General features: G+C 41.7%; 2 protein-coding genes across 8 annotated transcripts in view; one reads left to right on the top strand and one right to left on the bottom strand.

Moving 5' to 3' along the window:
• LOC142107491 (cell adhesion molecule CEACAM8-like) overlaps positions 1-23,827 on the top strand; it is a 368,458-nt gene that overhangs the window by 83,319 nt on the left and 261,312 nt on the right. The window lies entirely within an intron of this gene.
• Positions 1-23,827, bottom strand: part of LOC142107480 (cell adhesion molecule CEACAM1-like) — a 205,806-nt gene that overhangs the window by 121,879 nt on the left and 60,100 nt on the right. For all 7 annotated transcript variants that reach the window (XM_075190924.1, XM_075190917.1, XM_075190921.1 and 4 more), the window contains one exon: positions 12,942-13,208. In XM_075190924.1, the coding sequence (XP_075047025.1) occupies positions 12,942-13,208 (267 nt within the window). The remainder of the gene's footprint in view (positions 1-12,941; positions 13,209-23,827) is intronic.

The following is a 23,827-nucleotide window of genomic DNA, read 5'->3' as shown; positions in this document are numbered from 1 at the left end:
TGTAAGTGTCCGGTGATCCATATTGCAAGCCCTACAAGAGATACAAATATTGTATTTATATTGTATACATTATACACTCACACACATATCTACACACACATCATTGTGGCCAACATATTAACATTTTCAATAAATATTAACTCATAAAATGCATAGAATAATAATAGACTGTGAATGTTGCATGAAATAAGAATAAGCAGTCTACTGTGCAGATGTTCAACATTGAAAGACATAAATATTTACCAGAACATTAGGGTCAATTTGTATATACACTAAATATCTATACCAACTGTCACATATATATTCATATATATATATAAATATATGACCCAATTGTAAAGCGCAACAGAATATTTTGGCGCTATATAAATAAATGATGATGATTAGGATGAAATGAAACAAATATTTAATTTTGTGGGGCAAAATCTTTAAGTGAGAAACAAGGGGCAGAGGGCGACTTAACCAGTATGTTCCACATACTTTAAAAATGCTAATTTTCTTGCTTCAAAAGTCTCAATTCTTTTCAGGAAACTGCTACATCCACCTATCAATCATTCCTTAGAATATTAAACACCTCTTCCTTTACTCTCAGATTGTAGTCAGTGATATAAAGTATTTTGAGAAGACTTTGACGATTCTTTAACACTGAATCAACAGATAAGATCTTTTGTTTTATAAAAACTTACCATATAGGTAGGCTCTTGGCTAGCGGGAGGACCCTTGAAAAGATTAAAAGAAAAGAGAAGTGTTATTTGTAGAATACATATTTCACATAGATATATACACTGATTCCATCTGTAACAGTAACTAAATTGAAGCTCCACTCCCTTCAGTGTATGTCCCATTCCTATCAAGGTCGCTAATCTGTACTGTCCCACCGAAATGGGGGCAATTAAGAGGTGTGTGCTATGGTGGTGTCACACAAGCATATTAGGAAAAATGATTAGAACAATATTAATTATAATGCAGTGAAGGAATTTGTTATCCACATGTTACTACATCACAGCGCAGACACACAAAGGTTTTCCAGCCAACAAAACGCAGTTTGCAGAATTTGAAAACCTAAGAACATTGAAAGCTCCGATTGTGGGTTGTTTAGATTGTGGAACTATTCTGGGTTTTCCTGCATGTAGTCAGCAGTGTTATTACTGAGTTCTTGTCACACGAGCACTAATACTGCCTGAGAATCTAATGTCCTTGTAATTTACAGTAAGGGCTATATTATCCTATATATTATCATCAATAGACAGGTTAGATTGATAAAGTCTTCCTCAAACATTCTCTTGTTTTCACTAATAGGTTTTCAGTGACATGTAATCTTATATTCCCAGATCACCTGAACTGGGGGTGCCAGGGGAATGAAAAATATTTGTCACCTCAATGGTCCTAGTTTAATTGACTTAGGTCACTAAGAGTCCTGTCCATAATACTAAAAATTAAACACATACATTTTATTTAAATAAAACACTCCTCAAACTCTTGCGTTCAATTGTATTCATTAAAAATAAAAAAATCTTATTTTCTTAATTTCTTAAAATAAGTATAATGATTTTTGTTTACTTTCTCTTAAATTTATCACCAAACACACGGTGCGATGTTCTGCTGCCTGTTCCAGGATAGATTTAAGAGAAAGTAAACAAAAACCATTGTTCTTATTCAGAACCGTGAACAACGTATACTCTGCTATCTCACATCACTATGTATCAGGCTTGATTTGCTATAGTACAGGACATTTTAATTACATACATAACAACTATCTACTTTTAAATAGCATAATGAAGTTGGATTTGAGTTGGAATTAACTCTAAACATCAACATCAAAATATGTATATAGTGAAGGTGCCAAGTTTATGGGGCACCAATTTAAAAATAATGTATACACTAAATGGTGACGCTTTATCTGAAATACATTGTTTTAATAATAATACATGATAAAGATGGTTGACTATGAGTTCCTTGTAGCAAACGCTATAAGGGGCGTATTCAATTGTTCCTCCGGCCGCCGGAAAAACGAGCGAGTTAAAACTATTACCGTTTATACGGTAATATTGCACGCAAAAACAGTTAATAAGGTAGTTTACTTGCTGAATTTCATCAGCAGGTAGTTGAAATTCAGCGAGTAATTACCGTATAAATGGTAATAGTTTTAGAGCGCTCGTTTTTCCGGCGGCCGGAGGAACAATTGAATACGCCCCTAAGAACATTAACAACAGACACGGATAATACAGACACCAGCAGTTTATATGAACTGTCAATAAGGTTATGCACCATCTGAACAATGGAATCTTTGGGATACATGTACAGTATTTGTGCAGAACAGTGATGGTCACTGCTGATTGGTTAACGGGGACAGACTTGCCTGAAGTTGGTGTATAATATTTAGCTTTTTTTTTCATATCTGGAGTAATTCACGAATTTGAGACTTAGGGCTAGATTTACTAAGCTGTGGGTTTGAAAAAGTGGGGATGTTGCCTATAGCAACCAATCAGATTTTAGCTGTCATTTTGTAGAAAGTACTAAATAAATGAAAGCTAGAATCTGATTGGTTGCTATAGGCAACATCCCCACTTTTTCAAACCCGCAGCTTACTAAATCTAGCCCTTAGTGACATTCAGCCGGATTTACTATTTAGCTTCACACTGACTTTGTCTTTTGCAATAAAGTATTATGTTAATGTAATAGCACTTTTAGTCCTAGAGCAAATTATGAAAAAAGGCTTGTGGTAAGATATGATGAGATTTATCTATAGGAACGTAATGTGAAAATAACTGAACACTGATGTATACAATAAGACATGTGCTTTAAAATATGATCCTTTCATAGATGATAGTTAGGAATTGAGATGTGAAATTAGGGGCAGATTAATGCTTTACTCACCACTCTTATAGCCTGTACATTGTCATATTCATTAAGAGGGTCTTGCTTCTTACTTGACATTTCTGTTGGTTAGAAAAACATAAACATATTTATACTGATTATGATATAGAGTATTTTATTACTGTTTTATAGAGACTTAATGATGCTAAAACAGCAATCCCACCTAGATGTTTTTGTTTCCTTTAAATAGCAAGTTAAGTCATTTTTAAGCATGCATTGTATATATCCTCTTGCAAATCATGATCTCATTTTCAAAATCTTTCTAGAGGGAAAACAAGTATGGCTGCCAGACACAGACATAGCCAGTCTCAGATTCTCAGCTAACCCATGGTTTCTGTGAGTGTATTAGGAACCAATCTTTTAATTGATCCAATAAGCAAGCTCTAGATTGGGGGGCGCAGGGCCTCCTTACGTTTTAGATAAGGCTATACGGCCTCTTTCTTGTTAACTTATTAATCCACCTAGCTGCCAGCAGACGCAGGATAGTCCTAAATAAATACAATGCTTTAGGAAGCCACATCATCCTTATTTCTGCTTTTCAGCCCAGACACGAGTCCTGGTAATTTATCCAGTCCTAAGTAAGTTTAGTTCATTTAATTAGTAATAGGAGGTAGTTACTCTCTATCATTTCTTCTTCCTTTACGGAAATTTGAATATCCAAATGACTTATAGTATTTACTTGCCTTGCATATTTAAGCTTCCAGAGAATATCTGGGGTATAATTAATGGGTAAATACGCTGTATTGATTGTGTTAAGTATATAAAATGAGGCTGTGTAACGGGACCTTTTCATGCTTTACATTTCTACTCCCCCAATGGTTTCCAGTGAGGGGCTCTCACTTTCCCTGAAACCAACTTTGTATAGTGATCATCTAAGGGTTCTGGGACTGCACAGTAGAATTTACAACATAGGAAGCCACACACTGCACAGACAATGTTTCTTAGCCTAGCTAGATTTCATGCACCTGCAATGTCCTCTATACATTCATATGACCATGGAAAAGCTACTGAATTTCAGATCCCCAAGATAGTGAATAAGAACCTAGAAATAGAAGCTCAGGGGTGTGTCTGTCTATGTTTGAATAGCACCCAACACCCCCACATTTCCTGTACTATAAACAGATCTATATAGCAATGTATATGCACTGCAAATATATTAATCTATGCACGTAACAAAAATTACACACATTTTAATTATTTGTTATTTTCTATTCACATTTCCTTTATTTTTATTGCCTCATTGCTAAACCTCATCTAATCACTATCATATTACATGTCTCTCCCATTACCTCTCTGCTCCTCTCTCACAGGAAGGACATATCTCTTATAGAGTAGAAAAGTTGCACTAACAATCAGCGCAATTCCCAGGATTGTCCCACAGATGATTCCAGCTGTCACTCCAGCACTGAGCTCAGGAGCGGATCCACAGGCGGGTGAGGAGGATCCTATATTGTTATCAAAGACCAAGTAACAAATAAGAGAAAATGAGCAGGAAAAAAGTTAATACAATTAGCATAAAGTCATGTCTATGCTGCTCCCCAAATACTGCTGCCCTTGGCATGTGCATTATTTGTCTATGTGGTAAAAAGAGCCCTGACTATTGTTATATATCACATGGTTTAAAATGAAAGAAGTGTGACTATTATCACTGTCCCTAGAACAGAAACATCAATCCCCAAATTGTGCTGGAGACTGATGCAAAATACACACTAGGGGCCTGATTCATTGAGGAACTTAAATTAAGAAGTTTCTTATTGAAGTCTCCTGGACAAAACCATGTTACAATGCAAGAGGTGAAAATTAGTATTCTGTTTTACACATAAGTTAAGTACTGACTGTTTTTTCATGTAGCACACAAATACTTGATTATTTGTACACTGAAATTTAAAGTTGATATTTTTATGCTACATGAAAAAACAGTCAGTGTTTAAATTATGTGCAAAACAGAAAACTAATTTTCACCCCTTGCATTGTAACATGGTTTTGTCCAAGAGACTTAAATAAGAAACTTCTTAATTTAAGTTCCTTAATGAATCAGGCCCTAGATGATGATCAGCATAATTAGCATGCTGCTTCTAATTGGCTGATTGCGTCTTTACCCCTCACAATGATAATACTTCAATCATAAGTTTGACTGCTATATTATATAAAGTCCAGGTCATTGATTTGCATTGCTTATTAGACATTTCCATTTGGAGTGCTTCAGGAAAAAAAGATTGTCATTTGATTTTTAAAGAGGAAAAAAAAACAGACGTTTGTATTTAATTTGTACTTTTATTTTGTATTTGTCTGTATTTCATTATATTTTATATGGTAAATCCGACTTTCACATTTATTACATAGTTGCCTACTCTCCCAGAATGTCCGGGAGACTCCCAAATATTTGGGAGTTCTCCCGGACTCCCAAGAGAGCAGGCAAAAATCCCGGATCCAGCTGTCCCCATTGTTGAAGATGGTGTGGGCGGGGCTAAACACGCCATCGTGGCCCCACCCTCTGCTGCAATTGGCTAGAATTGCCTAAGATTGACAGGGGTGGGGCCTAACAGCGCCCCTCGCATGGCCACGCCCCCTCTACGGACCCCCTCCCGGACAGCTGCCTTCAAAAGTAGGTAAGTATGATTGATTAATAACATTGACCAGGTGCCATTTTCTTTTATTTATGTAGTCCCAGTGTTGCTTTGTGAGTGCACATGGTCTGTTGGGCTCCTAAAGACTACACCTCCCAGAAGCCCACAGGAGCAGGGAAAGAGGAACTTGGTGGGTGGAGCATCAGAAGAAAGTGCAGGAAAACAAGGGCAAGAAGCCAGCAGCGGGACAGACAGGGAGAGGAGAGGAGGCTGCATGTGGGAGAGCAGCACAGAGTGACACCCAGAGAGGTGGAGACATCAGTGTGGAGATTGGAGGAAGGACTAAGCCCCCAGCATGATATCCAGTGTGGAGGCAGAGTGTCAGTGGATCTAAATGTTGGAGAAACAGACAGTGGGGAAAGGAGAACTCCAGAAGAGGTCACTGGTCTACTGGCGAGCAAAACATCTGTGTATTCAGTCGCTTATTCACTGAGCAAGAGCCGGCATTGAGAGGAAAGACTAGTTAAACATGAGCTGATGCAAGCAGTCATAGTGCTGTGCTGAATTGCTGTAATATTAGTGCAGAGTTACATGTGGAGTTGAGAAAAGATGTTTCCTGTAGAACTACATAGCCCAGCACATCAAATTATGTGTGGAGAGAAAGACTAACTATAAACAGCAGTGTGAAATTGAGAAATAAAGTAATAATCCCAGCAGATATAGATAAGGAAGAGAACACTAACTCCAAGACACAAGCAAGACACCACTGAACAATAGATTGAAATCAGCGGGAAACCAGATACCAAAGATGAAGAGACGCAGAAGTGCACGGCAGGTGCAGTAAGGCACCCAACCAGATAAAATAAAGATATAGCACCTCTCATATAGAGCTAACACAATCAAAATAGGTGAAGCCAAGTCCTAGGAAGAAATATCTGACCTACAATAAAGGGAAGCTGACAAATGTATTGAAGTGGCTAATAAAGAAATAAAATCCATGCATGACAACTAGACATGGACACAAACTGAACCATCAGCAGGAAGAAGAACCATAGGCTGTAAATGGACATTCAACATCAATTACAACACAGATGGAAAAAAACGAAGGATATACATCCAGATTAATAGCTAAGGGGTATTCACAATAATATGCAGAGGACAACGGTGAGACATTTGTAGTACAGTAATAAAAAACAATACTTTCAGGACTTCACTTACAATAGCAGCCACAAAAGGGAAGTAAGTGAAACACTTTGATGTCAAACAGCATTCTTGCACGGTGAGCTAAATGAGGACATCTACATGGAACAGCCACCAGGATTTAAAGATCTTCAAAGACCAGACCTATAGGGGCTAGATTTACTAAGCTGCGGGTTTGAAAAAGTGGGGAAGTTGCCTATAGCAACCAATCAGATTCTAGCTATCATTTTGTAGAAGTTAATAAATAAATGAAAGCTAGAATCTGATTGGTTGCTATAGGCAACATCCCCACTTTTTCAAACCCGCAGCTTAGTAAATCTAGCCCCTAGTATGCAAACTCCGGAATAATATATATGGTCTGAAACAGGCAGTGAGAGTGTGGAACACAAAAATAAACAAGAATTCATACAGAAGACTTTGTTTTTCACAAAGCAGACCCCTGCTTATATACAAAGAGAATAACTGACAGATCGACTTTTCTACTTATATAGGAGGATGATCGTAAAGTATGTTTTGAACAAGAAGGGGATGAAGTTGAATTAACACAGATTCTGATGAAGGATTTTGAAATAAAAAAGACAGAGGAAGTATAACGCACTACCTAGGCATCCAATAGTGAGAGAAGTGGTAATTTTCTCCTAACCAGAACCAAACGATACAGGAAACCAATGAAGAGTTTGCGATGGAAGATGCGAAACCAGCAAGCACCCCCCATGGAAACCTATTACATAAAAGAAATGACCCACCAAGGTATACCATTACCAGACATCACAAGTACAGAAAAGCAATAGGAAAATTGTTGCATATTGTCACTGTTACCAGACCTGACATTACTACAGCAGGAGGAATTTAGAGTAGAAAGATCTCCAAGCCAAGTCAGATGGACTGTAAAACCAGTAAAAGAGTAATACATTACTTAATGCGAACCATTAACTTACTACTGTAACACTTTCTTCCACAGAAGCACAATATGTTGCAGCAGCGCATGCAAGTGAAGATGTTATGTGGTTGAGATAACTGTTAGCCGATTTGGAACAACAACAAGTAGAACCTACAGAAATCTTTGAGGATAACCAAAGATGTCTCGTGTTGGTAAAAACAGAATGCGCCAATCCAAGAATCAAATATATCAATGTACAGTACCACTTCTTGGGTGATTTGGAGGAACAAGGTCTTCTTAATATTGTCCAAGAAAGGACAAGATTGTGGATATTTTCACCAAGCCCTTAGCTGGAGACAGACATCATAGACTATCTAGAAGGATGAGTCTAATGAATTAAGTCTCGACTGTTGTGAAGGGGTGTTGAGATATTGCAACAGACTCAAACTTAATGTTGCGGCCAAATTGGATTCATCCTTGTGATCTTCTCAGTCCAACCAGATTCCAGCAGATGTGCTTACATGAACTGTGCAGCCAATAGACACTGGGAGTCCAGCTCATTGCCAGAACAACTTTCCATCTTCTTCTGAGGTTAGTTCCCAGGCTTCAGTTGTTTCCAGCGCCGTTCCTAACATACTTTGTATTTCCAAACTGCCTTTTTTCCCAGCAAATATTCCGACACTAAGTTCCTGCTTCCCATCTACTGAAGACATTACCATCTTCTCCAAGGATCGCCATTCCATGCTACCAAACACCTCTGGGTTCCCTACAGCACTTCCATTCCACAGTATCCTGGTGTTCTGCTGTTATCATTAGTCTTACCGTGGAGTCCAGCTGCTAGCACAATAATGGTTTGGGCAATAGTTTTCCCAGTAGTGGGAGCTGGGGCTGGCTCTTAGTCTCAGAGGGCTCATTTCCAGTTCTTTGAATCTGAGTGTGGTTTCCAGGTCTGTTTGACTTTAACCAGCTCGCAGTCCTCCACTCCTGTCTCAGTTCTGAGTTCTTGTTTCAGCTTAATTTTATTCTGAGTTTCTGTGGGATGCATCCTTCTGAGTTCCAGCTCCATGTGCCTCCGGTTCCAGATTCCTACAGCTTTAGATTCTAGTTCCGTATTTCATTAGAGACCCAGGTCCTGGGATTCCATTCTATCTGCTAGTGCTATTCTGGATTCTGGCAGACTATGGAGTATACCTAGGCATTCCCTAGACAAGCACAGATTTTATTAAGGCCCGCAGTTTCAGCTTTCCTCTTGCCTCAGCTACAACCAAGGCTCCCGATACGGGTCGTTAAAAGTAGATGACCGTGGCACAGGCTAAAGCATAAGCACTAGTTACTAATTTAAGTGGGAGCCATGTCAGTTTTCTGTTAAAAAAATATTTATAATTTTTTTAACACTTAAGTTATGTACTGGTGCTGTCATCATAATAAACATGTAGCTTTAAACTAGCCTTTAGGTACCCACAACAGATACAGTGCATACAAAGAATCTACACCTTTATTGAATTAAAAAAAAACTACAATACCCTGGTTGCATACAAGGCACACCCTTTTATAATGCTACGTTCAGAGTTATCCAATCACATTTAAAATCATGCTCAAAGGTAATTAGCATACACCTCCTAGCTCCTAGCAATAAAATCCAAATAAAGATCAGATGTTCCTGTAGTTTTCTTTGTTGCATCCTACTGCGATAGCCATGATTTTATTTTTGAAAGGTACCAATCAGGAGAGGATTATATCATCAAAAGGTAAAGAAAATGTGGCACTTTAGTAACGTTGCCAGGTTCAGGACATCCCTTCTAAGTTGATGACCGGACAGGTAGAAAGCTCATCAGGGAGGCTACCAGAGGCCTACAGCAACATTAACATAGCTGTAGGAACTCCTGGCAGGTCGGACCTCCTCTCATGCCCACTAATGCCCATCAGACCTACCCACATAAGCATCAGACCTGCTCCATATGCCTCTCACACCTCCATCAGATTTAAAGCAGAGCACACTGCACTCCCTCCTCTGGTATACTGTGTGATCTCTCTGCGTTGTGCTGCAGAGGTCACATGATATGGAAGTTGGTTGCTCCCATTCAGTCCTATTAATAATAAGTCAGATCGGAAGCAGCCAACTGGGGGCCACAGGTGACGACTCGCATGGCTGCGGGCCACCTGTTGCCCACCATAGGTCTATAGGTATTTCAAAGTAACAGATATATATTATGTAGATTATTATTTATGCTAATCATTAGTAAATCACAGTTTCAATCTGTACTTTATGAAAAAAAATCAGGTTTGATGAGCCTTACTAAATGTCAGCTCTGATGTGCCAAGAATACCTGGTCCTAGGTTGGAAAAAATCTTTATAAACTTACCCGACGAGACATCCACATATACAAAGACAGACTTTGTAGCAGTACGCAGTGTTACTGTGTTATTCACCACACAGGTATATGTTCCCTGGCCCTCTGGGGAAGCATTATTAATTCGGAGTTGATTTTGCTTTATATTTAAATCAGTGTCATTGACTCTCCATTGGTAGTTGGGTGGTGGGACAGAATCAGCTGAACATGTTAAAGCGATGACCTTGCCAGCAGATACACGTAACTGGCCTGTTATTTGTACGTTCTTTGGGCCATCTGCAATTTAAAAAACGTGAAACAAGTAAGATGGTAAATAATTTTTTGCATCTTCTTATGTCAAGACCAGCATATATTATCAGCAAACACATTACTATCATGTTGAAATTAAGCACAAAACATTTATTCTTTCATGATCGCAGCTGAATATAGAAACTGGTCTCCATGCTTTTAATGACGATTTTAATACACAGTTACTTTTAACATCAATATTTTGGTCCTGAGCTGATTTTCTTCTGGATACAGTGTACTTAGTAATTCATGAGTACCTGCTAATAGAACTATGGCTGCAACGTCCTGATCCCTGGGAAATGATGTTAGCACTGGTAGATAAAAGAAGTGAGTGGGTAATATGTATTATATGCTATGCATATTGGGGTTGTAGTTGCTGGACATACAGATAAAGCAGATTGCAGCACACATCCTGCAGCACACCTAGCACAAAGTGTCAGAGTATGAAACGGCTCCAACCATTCACGTTATGAGTATGGGGCATCTGAAGGAGTATCTCAGTGGTAAGAGTGGTGACTATATATGAATGATGCTGAGAGACTTGTTGAAGACCAGGTGAGCACCAAGGAGGGGATAGGGGGGCTTCCAGGTATCCGGAATCAACCCCTATGCTTGAATCACCACCTCCAAATCCAGTATGCAGAGCCCAGTAATTGATCTTTCCGGTGGTCCCAGTGACATCATGAAGCTACCTGAAGAAGGCAGAGGAGCTGGGCAGCCTATTACTGCTGCGTAAGGAACCCATACCCTGCCTTCTAAAAGGGACACGCATTCGTGCTCACCATGAGCTACCATAAAAAAAGACAGCACGCAGCCGGTTGTTTAAACAAAATGGATCCCGCACTCACATCTATTTATCCGAATCCTTCACTTGCATTTTTTCCCCCATGTTTGTGTGTCACACCTGTGTCTCTTGCTCCCCTTCTCATGTGTGTCTGTCTCTATAAACTTTGTTTTCCCTTTGTGTATCTTTCTCCAATTTTGTATATGTAACTTTGTCTCTCTCTTTTCCTCCATCTGTCTCCCCATGTGTGTTTCTCTCTGCTCCCATTTTTTTTTGTGTGAAAGAATATTTTTTACAAAATAGATTAAGATTATTAAAAAATGTATTTAAAAACCTCCATTCATTAATAAATGCATTTTTCAAAGAACTAAGCATTTTAATTACCCTAATGTGACAAATAGGACCCCCCTAGAAATTCTGCATATTGCCCTGAAAGACCCCTGGTTTGTATCTAAGTACCAGCTCTTTGGGTCTTTAGAAAAGTCTCTCTGTCTACATATGTACCCAAAAAATGAAGGGCATTGCTGATGTACATTGAGCCATAGGGCACTACTGATGCCCACAGAGCCATAGGGCGCTACTGATGCCCACAGAGCCATAGGGCGCTACTGATGCACACAGAGCCATAGGGCGCTACTGATGCACACAGAGCCATAGGGCGCTACTGATGCACACAGAGCCATAGGGCGCTACTGATGCACACAGAGCCATAGGGCGCTACTGATGCACACAGAGCCATAGGGCGCTACTGATGCACACAGAACCATAGGGCGCTACTGATGCCCACAGAGCCATAGGGCGCTACTGATGCACACAGAGCCATAGGGCGCTACTGATGCCCACAGAGCCATAGGGGACTACTGATGCACACAGAGCCATAGTGCGCTACTGATGCCCACAGAGCCATAGGGCGCTACTGATGCCCACAGAGCCATAGGGGACTACTGATGCACACAGAGCCATAGGGGACTACTGATGCACACAGAGCCATAGGGCGCTACTGATGCACACAGAGCCATAGGGCGCTACTGATGCACACAGAACCATAGGGCGCTACTGATGCACACAGAGCCATAGGGCGCTACTGATGCCCACAGAGCCATAGGGGACTACTGATGCACACAGAGCCATAGGGCGCTACTGATGCCCACAGAGCCATAGGGCGCTACTGATGCCCACAGAGCCATAGGGGACTACTGATGCCCACAGAGCCATAGGGGACTACTGATGCACACAGAGCCATAGGGCACTACTGATGTCCACAGAGCCATAGGGCGCTACTGATGCCCACAGAGCCATAGGGGACTACTGATGCACACAGAGCCATAGGGCGCTACTGATGTCCACAGAGCCATAGGGCGCTACTGATAGTAGTGGAGAAAGGTGCCATATGTAATATTTAGTTTTTTCGTACAACTCAGTGGAGGTGGTGTCACCAGTCTTGACTACATAGTTGCCTTAATACAGAGATCCCTAAGATGAAACCCATTGGACAGGGGAACTGAAAACTGCCAGCAGAACTGTACTATATAAAAAAAAGTAAGTAAATAACAATATTCTGTGGGGCAGGTGACACAATGTTTCTCCAGAACAATCTGCGGGGACACATTCAGTCTGAGTTTTTTTAGAAATTTCTGCCTTTTTTCCTTCGCGTCCCATAGAGGAAATTTTTTACCATAATAGCCGGCAAAATACACACTGGAACATCAAGGCGATGTTCAGCGACACCTTGCGCTGAATTGAATCTGCCCCTAAAACTTCTTTCAAATGTAAGAGTTGTTCTACAAAGTGACAACTATTGATATGTAGGGAATGAATTAAGACCAATAACACTTTGTGCTGTCATAGTACATACATTATTACTTATAGTGACATTTTATTACTTAGAATTAATTCACAATGAGTATATACTAGACTATACGTAAAAAAAGATTATATAAGGAAAAATATGTAGCCAGTTTACTCACACACTCAGTAACCTCACAAGTACTCACAGGATACGGTGACTGTGTAGGGATCACTGATGCTCTTACTGATCTGGTTCTCAGCCTCACATCGGTATTCTCCCGAGTCTGCACGTGTAACATTGGGGAAAGTGACAGTCCTGTTATCTGCTGATAAGATGGGTCCAGAGGGGAGACTGACACTGCCCCTGCTCCATAGTATCCTCTCCGCATTAGAGGTGTCACATGTCAGGGTGAGTGAGACATTTTCCTTGGGAAGGGAGGTAGACGCTATGACCTTAGGCTTACTGACCCTCTCTGTGGATGGAGGAACATAGGGACAGTTAATAAGAGATCACACACATACTTTATCAGTCCAGTAATACTGAAATTAAATGAATGAGGGAAAGCATAATTACATTTTAATATGAATGATGATATTCCCACCATGTTTGGCCAGATAATTACATTTACTAGAGGATCCATCGTTGGGACACAATCCTAAGTGAGTCCCGGCAGCATGTTTGCCAACAGGAAAATATTGGAAAGTTGACAATTTCTTTCTGATGTCCCAAATCCAGGTGTAGCCCTATCACCTGTGCAGGATGTTCAGCTGTACAGGGGCTGGTGGGATGGAGGGATCCATACTGTTTTTATCCAATGCTTTTTTTTATATAATTGTATTATAGTGTCAACAGCAATTCATAAATGAGGAGAGAAAAATAATGACTTAATAGTTACTGAAGAACCAATCAGAGACCCAACATTAGTTAGTTAGTCAGTGTTGGACAAATGGGGAGGAACCTTGATGAACATATGAATATAAACATCTGACCACTAAAATATCTCCTCGTTGGTCCTCGATGCCATATTTCTTCTCTCTCCATTCACTAAATGATGAATGTGATACTAATTGCTGATGAAGGAGGGGGGATGGGAGGTGGTCATAGCGTATCTCCCCTGGTCAGTGTATACTGTGACTGAGTGACGCTATCACCATCATCACTGGCAGCCCACTGGCGAAAGGATGACAAGGAAGGAAAACATATATATATATATATATATATATATATATATATATATATATATATATATATATGTATATATATATTGCTTTCCCATTTATTGTGCTACATCCAACAAGTCATATTATGACTTGCTTTATCTGAATAGGCTTCCCATTGGTTGTGTCATTTGCTAATGGTGTGTGACAAAGGGAATGGTATGCCACAGGATTCTAAGAGAGGAATTAGGTATTTAGCTAGTAATCTGAAGAGCAAGGCTGCAATCAGAGTTACATATTTGTACAGTAGTGCACCTAGATTAAAGAGATCCAGCTGGAGGACATATGTGTGACTAAGTAAAAGTAAAAAGTTTGATTTAACTTACATGTTTTGAAATGGTTTGAAAAGTATCTTTTTCCAAAGCTGACAGGCTAATCAATCAAAGCAACTGATGAGAACTCCTTTTAAAATCAAGGTGGGAATATCACCTGTCTATCAAGCAAGGGCTGTGGGAGGAGTGTAAACTATTTAAACTAGGGATGTGCACCGGCGACTTTTGAGGTCTCGTGTTTTGTGTTTTGGATCCGGATTTTCGTTATTTTTGAGGTTCGGATTTGTCTCGCAAAACACTTGACGAAAGGTCTCGGTTCGGATTTAAGGTATTGGATTCGGATTTTTTTTGAAAAAAACATAAAAAGTTTAAAAATCAAGTTTTTGGGCTTATTTTCACTCCTAGGCTATTATTAACCTCAATAACATTCAATAACAAGCATTTCCACTAATTTACAGTGTATTCTGAACACCTCACAATATAGTTATTAGTCCAAAACGTTGCAAAAAGGTATCTTTCTGGACTGCGTAGAGGAGTGGGTCACCACAATATCTTAAAAACCCTGAACTTTTATGATTCGCACCAATAAATGTACCTGGACTGCGTAGAGGAGTGGGTCACCACAATATATATAATAAGAAAACCATCAACTTGTTTGATTCGCACCAATAAATGTACCTGGACTGCGTAGAGGAGTGGGTCACCACAATATATTAAAAACCCTGAACTTTTATGAATCGCACCAATAAATGTACCTGGACTGCGTAGAGGAGTGGGTCACCACAATATATATAATAAGAAAACCATCAACTTGTTTGATTCGCACCAATAAATGTACCTGGACTGCGTAGAGGAGTGGGTCACCACAATATCTTAAAAACCCTGAACTTTTATGAATCGCACCAATAAATGTACCTGGACTGCGTAGAGGAGTGGGTCACCACAATATATATAATAAGAAAACCATCAACTTGTTTGATTCGCACCAATAAATGTACCTGGACTGCGTAGAGGAGTGGGTCACCACAATATATTAAAAACCCTGAACTTTTATGAATCGCACCAATAAATGTACCTGGACTGCGTAGAGGAGTGGGTCACCACAATATCTTAAAAACCCTGAACTTTTAAGAATCGCACCAATAAATGTACCTGGACTGCGTAGAGGAGTGGGTCACCACAATATATTAAAAACCCTGAACTTTTATGAATCGCACCAATAAATGTACCTGGACTGCGTAGAGGAGTGGGCACTGGGCACCACAATAAAATATATAAAAAACCTTCAACAGGTCTGCATTACACTACACATACGGCTGCTCCTCCATCCTCTCCATCATATACATGTTGGAGTTTTAGCGTGTGACAACCTCTTGTTTTTGATAATGTCAGTGCATTTTGAATATTTTTCAATTTGCCCCACACCACTGAATGTACTTTATCTATGATACGCATCTATCTATCTTGACTGCGTAGTGTGGTGGCCCCGGTACACAATTTGGTACCGAGGCCACAATATAATTAAAAAACCCTCCACGTGTCGGAATTCCACCAAACAAGTATCTGGACTGCATAGTGGGGTGGCCCCGGTACCCAATTTGATACCGGGGCCACAATACCTCCTCAAAACATGCTCCAGACAATTCGTCATTGACAGACCCCAGACAGACAGGGTCGTAGTGTTATTGTTTGACTTTGTAAACCCAAAAAAATGTCCCTGTTGCACTTGCACATAGTCGTGCAATGAAGACTGACTTTTTCATTTAAAGGCACGATCTTTAAAGTGTCAGAAAGAGAGAGAAGACACAGGAGAGGAGAGTTGTAGCTGGGGACCTGGGGTGGAAGCTCCCAGGCTCCCCCAGCATTGCCTGGAAGTCTGAGCGTGGTGACTGAGCCAGGGCAAGGAATGTGTGCCCTGGATGAGGGGGAGAACTCCATGCCACTATAGTGAACCCAAGAGAGAGGGGGACACTGCACATGGAAGAGGCCCTGGAGTGAGGGCTGCTACAAGAGGCATGGTAGCTGTAGTGTCAGATCCTGAGGCTGAGAGTACACAGAGTGACGTGTCAGAGCACAGGAGACATTATCCCCGCAGAGGAGGGATGAGCTGCAGTTGAGAGGTCTGCTGTTGAAATAGGACATGCACACTTTAACAAACCAATCATTTCAGCGACAGGGCCTACCAAACAACTTTGACTGAAATGATTGGTTTGTTTGGGCCCCCACACCAAAAAAGCTATTCATCTCTCCCTGTACAGACTAAACAGGCTCTACTGAGGCAAGATGTCGTCCTCATCCTCAACCTCTGATTCCTCTCCCCCTACAGTGTGTACTTCCTCCTCATCACACATTATCAATTCGTCCCCGCTGGACTCCACAACCACAGGTCCCTCTGTAGTATCTGGAGGGCAGTGCTGTACTTCATTGAGGAATTGATTATTCATTTTTATAAACATAATTTTTTCAACGTTGTGAGGAAGCAACCTCCTTCGCCGCTCACTGACCAGGTTCCCCGCTGCACTAAAAACTCTTTCCGAGTACACACTGGAGGGGGGACAACTCAGGTAAAATAGAGCCAGTTTGTACAGGGGCTTCCAAACTGCCTTTTTTTCCTGCCAGTAACAATATGGACTGTCTGACATGTCAACTTGGATGGTGTCAGCAAAGTAATCATCCACAATTTTTTCTATTGTGACAGCATCCAATGCAGCGAGAGTAGACATGTCTGCAATGGTTGGCAGGTCCTTCAGTCCGGACCAGATGTTATCAGCATCCCCGCCAGTGCCTCTTTTGGGAAAACTGAGCTTTTTCCTCGCAGCCATAGATGTGGAAGAAAATGAGGGTGGAGCTGTTGGCATGTCACGGTCCTCTTCAGAGGACAATCTCCTGACCAGCAGGTCTTTGCACCGCTGTAGATTTGTGTCCGCCGGAAACAGAGACACAACATACGCTTTAAACCGAGGATCGAGCACGGTGGCCAGAATGTATTCCTCTGACTTTAAAAGAGTGACCACCCTCGGATCCTGGCAAAGCGTACGAAGGGCTACATCCACAAGAGCTACATGCTTGCTGTAATCGCAATGGCTTACCAGCTCCTCCCTCACTTTCTCCAGCTGCTTCTGCAACAGCCTGATCAGGGGAATGACCTGACTCAAGCTGGCAGTGTCGGAACTGACTTCTCGTGTGGCAAGTTCAAATGGCTGCAGAACCTTGCACAACACGGAAATCAGTCTCCACTGCGCTTGACTCAGGCGCATCCCCACTCCTTTGCCTATGTCGTAGGTGGCTGTGTAGGCCTGAATGGCCTTTTGCTGCTCCTCCATCCTCTGCAGCATATAGAGGGTGGAGTTCCAGCGCGTCACAACCTCTTGTTTGAGGTGATGGCAGGGCAGGTTCAAGCTTTTTTGATGTGCCTCTAGTCTGCGGTAGGCACTGGCTGAATGCCGAAAGTGTCCAGCAATTTTGCGGGCCACCGCAAGCATCTCCTGCACACCCCTGTCACTCTTGAGGTAATGCTGCACCACCAAATTAATGGTGTGGGCAAAACATGGGACGTGCTGGAAATTGCCCATATTTAATGCCCGCACAATGTTACTGGCATTGTCTGACACCACAAATCCCCATGAGAGTCTAAGTGGGGTAAGCCACTGGGAGATAATTTCCCTCATTTTCTCTAATATGTTGGCAGCGTTGTGCCTCTTATTAAAGCCTGTAATGCACAATGTTGCCTGCCTTTGCATGAGCAGCCATTTTGTAGATGCTGCTACTGATGCAGCTGTTGCTGTTGCTGCGGAAGGGGATGCATCTACCCAGTGGGCTGTCACAGTCATATAGTCCTTCGTTTGCCCAGAACCACTTGTCCACATGTCCGTGGTTAAGTGGACAGTGGGTACAACCGCATTTTTAAGAGCACTGAGGACACTTGATCGTACTTCTCTGTACATTTTTGGTATCGCCTGCCTAGTGAAGTGGAATCTCGAGGGGATTTGGTACCGGGGACACAATACCTCCATCAACCCTCTAAATCCCACTCCACTGATGGCGGACACCGGGCGCACGTCTAACACCAACATTGCAGTTACAGCCGCAGTTATACGCTTTGCAATAGGGTGACTACTATCGTATTTGGTGGTCATGGCAAACGACTGTTGGACGGTCAATTGTTTGGTGAAAGACTTAGCGGTCTTACGACTTCCCCTCTGGGAAGATGACCGACTAACAGCAGCAACAGCAGCAGTGGCAGTAGTAGGCGTACCGCTGCAGGATTCCTCGGATGAATCCCGTATTGAGGAGGACTCAGTCTGGCTGGTGACTTGGGCTGCAGGACTGAATCTGATGGAGATTGTGGAGGAAGTTGACGAGGAGGGTGTTGCTGGTGTGTATCCAACTGGACCACGGGATTTAGGTGTCCCTGTACCAATGATGGTGGGCAAGATCCTTACCCCTGCTTATTTGAGCTTTACATAAGCTACATATTGCCATACATTGGTTGTCTGGATTTGGATAAAAATAACTCCAGACCGAAGAGGTGCATTTTTTGGTCTTCTGACCAGGCATGACGATGGGCTTTTTCATCCCATGGACATCAGCTGTTTCCCCCCCTGGTGCCTCATTTACAATAACCACATCACCATCCTCATCATCAAGTTCCTCCACAGCGCCAGCTACATCATCAATAGCCTCCTCCCGAGCCACCTCTTCCCGTACAGTGATGGGAAGGTCAGGCTTGACAACCACCAACACCCTTGGACTCGCCTTGGGGATTTGTGATAATTTCTCTTTAGAAGGCAGAGTTGTTTGCTGTTTTGTTGCTGACAGCATAACTCTCTTCAATTTTTTGTAGGGGGGGGGGAGGAGGAGGAGGGCTAAGATCCGTGGGTGAAGCTGAACCACTAGTCATGAACACGGGCCAGGGCCTAAGCCGTTCCTTGCCACTCCGTGTCGTAAATGGCATATTGGCAACTTTACGTTTCTCCTCAGATGATTTTAAGTTTCTCTTTTTGCTACTTTTTCTTAACTTGGGCTTTTTGGATTTTACATGCCCGGTACTACGAGATTGGGCATCGGGCTTGGAAGACGACGTTGATGGCATTTCATCGTCTATGTCATGACTAGTGGCAGCAGCTTCAGCATTAGGAGGAAGTGGGTCTTGATCTTTCCCTACTTTATCCTCCAAATTTTTGGTCTCCATTATATGTAGCACAAGATACTGCAGAATGTGTGAACTTGGTAATATTGCAGTACCAATGGACTTATAATGCTGGATTGGTTTTGCAAATTTGGTTATAATTATTATATATTTTTTTTTTTTTTTTAATTTTTTATTTTTTTTTACTTTTTTTTTATTTTTTACAAACTTGGGAATAATGGGGAAATAACTATGCCCTTAGAAGCACAGAGCACAGGACACAGCACCACTGGACTGAACAGGACACGGCACAGGACCCAGCAGCACTACGGAACTCAGCAGGACAAAGCACAGGACACAGCACCACTGGACTGATACTGCAGAATGTGTAAACTTTGTAATATTGCAGTACCACTGGACTTTTACTGCTGAATGTGTGAACTTGGTAATATTGCAGTACCAATGGACTTATAATGCTGGATTGGTTTTGCAAATTTGGTTATAATTATTATATATTTTTTTTTTTTTTAAATTTTTTATTTTTTTTTACTTTTTTTTTATTTTTTACAAACTTGGGAATAATGGGGAAATAACTATGCCCTTAGAAGCACAGAGCACAGGACACAGCACCACTGGACTGAACAGGACACGGCACAGGACCCAGCAGCACTACGGAACTCAGCAGGACAAAGCACAGGACACAGCACCACTGGACTGATACTGCAGAATGTGTAAACTTTGTAATATTGCAGTACCACTGGACTTTTACTGCTGAATGTGTGAACTTGGTAATATTGCAGTACCAATGGACTTATAATGCTGGATTGGTTTTGCAAATTTGGTTATAATTATTATATATTTTTTTTTTTTTTAAATTTTTTATTTTTTTTTACTTTTTTTTTATTTTTTACAAACTTGGGAATAATGGGGAAATAACTATGCCCTTAGAAGCACAGAGCACAGGACACAGCACCACTGGACTGAACAGGACACGGCACAGGACCCAGCAGCACTACGGAACTCAGCAGGACAGAGCACAGAGCACAGGACACAGCACCACTGGACTGATACTGCAGAATGTGTAAACTTTGTAATATTGCAGTACCACTGGACTTTTACTGCTGAATGTGTGAACTTGGTAATATTGCAGTACCAATGGGCTTATACTGCAGGATTGGTTGTGAAAATTTTGTGGTAATTAAAAAATATTAAAGTAGTTTTTGGTATTTTATAAAAAAAACTTTTTTTTATTTTTTTAAACACAGGGGAATATTGGGGAAATAACTATGCCCTTAGAAGCACAGAGCACAGGACACAGCACCACTGGACTGAACAGGACACAGCACAGGACCCAGCAGCACCACTGACCTCAGAAGGACAGAGCACAGCACACAGCACCACTGGACTGATACTGCAGAACACAGCACAGCACAGCACAGCACAGCACAGCACAGCACAGCACAGCACAGCACTAAACAGCACAGAACTAAACAGCACAGAACTAAACAGCACAGAACTAAACAGCACAGAACTAAACAGCACAGAACTAAACAGCACAGAGGACCACCTAACACACCCTCCCTCTACCCTGATCAATGCCCGAGTGAAGATGGCGGCGACTAGCGGGGAATTTATAGGATCCGAGTATCGCGAGATCCGACAACGGGATTATGAGTCAGAGCCTCAGTTTCACTTTTGAATTTGGCGCCAATACCCGGATCTGTCTCGGATCCGACTCGGATCCGCAACGTTCGGGTGGGCTCGGATTTCAGAAATCCGAGCGCGCTCATCCCTAATTTAAACCTCAGTTTTTCATTGTTCTGTGTGACCATTATGAGATGGTGACCGATGTCCAGAGAGTTGGGCTCTGACTATTTAGCATTAGGGTCACCAGAAAAGTGTGTGCAACTTCATGTTATGAATTTCTTTGTCATCCTGACAATAAAGCAAACTAAAAAAGCAAGAAGTTGTTCGTGTGTACATATAAAGAAGAGCGCCCATGCCACAGGTGGAATAGGGAATCCACCTTCCTGTAAGCAGCATTTGAATGCCCACATCAACCTGACCAAGAGGAAGCACAGCTCTCTCTCCACCACAAATAATCGTACACATAAGTTGAGCATGACCAGGGCCGGATTAAGGGAATGGAGGCCCCTGGGCTAAGGGCGCCTCCATTCCCCCGTGAGGCCCCCAATGTGAGCCACCTGCCGCCCCCGCCCAGTACCCTGTGAGGGCCCCCCCCCAAGCGCTTACCTGTCACTGTAGTCCTCCGTCCCCGGCGCGCTGTAAGCTCCTTACTGAGGAGATCTCGCGAGAGTTCACTCGCGAGATCTCCTCAGTAAGCAGATTACTGAGCGCCGGGGATGGAGGACTACAGTGACAGTGCTCAGCAGCATTGATCGGGCTGGGGGCGCCCCCGCCCCCGGACCGATCAATAATGCTGCTGAGGACTTTGAAGGGCCCCCTGGATGCCTGAGGCCCCTGGGCTATAGCCCAGTTAGACCTCGGGTTAATCCGGCCCTGAGCATGACCCATTGAGAGGAGTCTCATTTTGAGTTACACAGATCTCAAAATACTTTAGCTACAAGACGTGCATTTCAGCCTATATATACCTGGTGCAGAGTGATGAAGACAATTGCCCCATATTTGTCCCGGACGTATCTATAGATTAGATTTTTTTTGCATGTATCTTAATAAGCGTGCAACTCAAAATGTGAATGTGGAAATGAGAAATGTGGAAATGCAAGTGGGCAGGTTTTTTGCTTTTGCTCATAAACAAGTGATGCATCGTTATCTTTTTAAATCAGGCCCTTATTGTGTTACATTGCCACAGCATAATGCAGAGACTGTGTTATACCAATTACTGTAGTGTTCTCCTCTCCAGGAGCATAAATTGGAAATACATCAATGGCCACAATACAGCAGGAACAAAAGGTTCAGTACTCATACTCTGGTAATTTTGAGAGGTTAAGCTTTCTAAGACTGTTATACAACTACATATTTGTTGTAATTGTTAAGCGACTATGTTATTCAGTGAGCATAAGACAGTAGTAGATTGTTATGTATTGTAATTCTTAAGGGGTGAAGTCAGTGTGTGGGTAAGTGACATACAGAGAAAATATTCACTATATATTGCAATTCTTAAAGAGGTAACGTTATAAAGATTGTACATAATTCGACCTGATTTAGAGTTGAACGTAAGTGAATTTGCTCCATGTAAAAATGTGACTCGCGTACAATTAGTCACACTGCGCCTTCACACAACTTGCACCCATATTTGGAGCTGAGCGTATCTTATACTCGCTCCCAGTTGGAGAGGTGGGTCGAGGGCATTCATGCATAATGTCAGTACGATAGGGGCATGGAGACGAGAATCAACCATGTCACATAGTTACGCATCTTTATACAGCCCATAGGCCTGGTGTAAATTTGCAAGTTCATGATGAAGATGGCCATATTTTTGCACCTGTTGTACCTATATGCTAGTGTGACAAAGTCATTGGATTAGTGCTGAATGATAGAGTTAAATGTATCAGGCTTTCTGCCTTGTGTACATTAAACCCCAGGGAGATTGTTTATGTGTGTGTGAGAAAAGCTTCCCAAAGTGTGTTTCTCATCTGTAGGAAAATATGACAAGGGTCCCTGGTGTTAAGAATGAAGAGAGAGGGCGGGCTCCATTTTCAGGCCGATTCCTGGTCTTCTGGGCCTTTAGCCTAAGTGTAGGCTGATTTGCAACTGCACCTGTGTGTGGGTGTTTAAAAAGCAGTCAGGCTGGACATGCAGTCTCTCAGACCTGGGGAGGAGGTTGGATGCCTCCTGAGAGAATCTGCAAACAGTGAGCAATTACCAGTGTGTTTTATATGTGTGTGGAACACAGGGTCCTTCATAGGATAGAGGGTGTTCCTGTGTGTTTAGTTAGTGCCGAACAAGCAAGGTATTTTTGTTTAATCAAACTGGCTTAGGTCAGTTGTACCGAAAAACCTGGACTTGTGTGACTTCTTTGCTGCTGTTTGCTACCATCTACCCCAGGAGATGGCACCTGTTCCTCTAACAGTCTAGATATAAAGTTGTCTTAAGATACATGTAACTCAAAGTAAAACTACAAAAATCAATACAAAATACAGCCTCAGAATTGTAAGTCTATGGATGCAAAAGTCGCAATTTTATATTAAACTCAAAATCTGGACCATAATTGGTATGAAATAATATGATATATTTGTGCTTCAAAATACAGAATGAGTGGATCCCCCCCCCCCTTGTCTCCCTCTTGTCTGTTCTCCTTCCCTCTTTTTTTTTTTCTGTACCCCAAATAACTTGCAAAGTTTTGTTCAATAAAAATTCTTGATGAAAATAAAAATACAAATGAGTATTTGATTTTAATTAATATACAATCAATCTTTTTAGTGTGTTTCCTCTTTGGTATATTGGAATGGGTGCTCCATCCCCTCTGCTGAGTGTAGTGTGGGTGTACTTG

This window comes from Mixophyes fleayi, chromosome 11 (assembly GCF_038048845.1).
Source record: "Mixophyes fleayi isolate aMixFle1 chromosome 11, aMixFle1.hap1, whole genome shotgun sequence".
Taxonomy (NCBI): Eukaryota; Metazoa; Chordata; class Amphibia; order Anura; family Limnodynastidae; genus Mixophyes; species Mixophyes fleayi.
The sequence above is the reverse complement of the archived record's forward strand: the minus strand, read 5'-3'. Positions and strand labels throughout refer to the sequence as shown.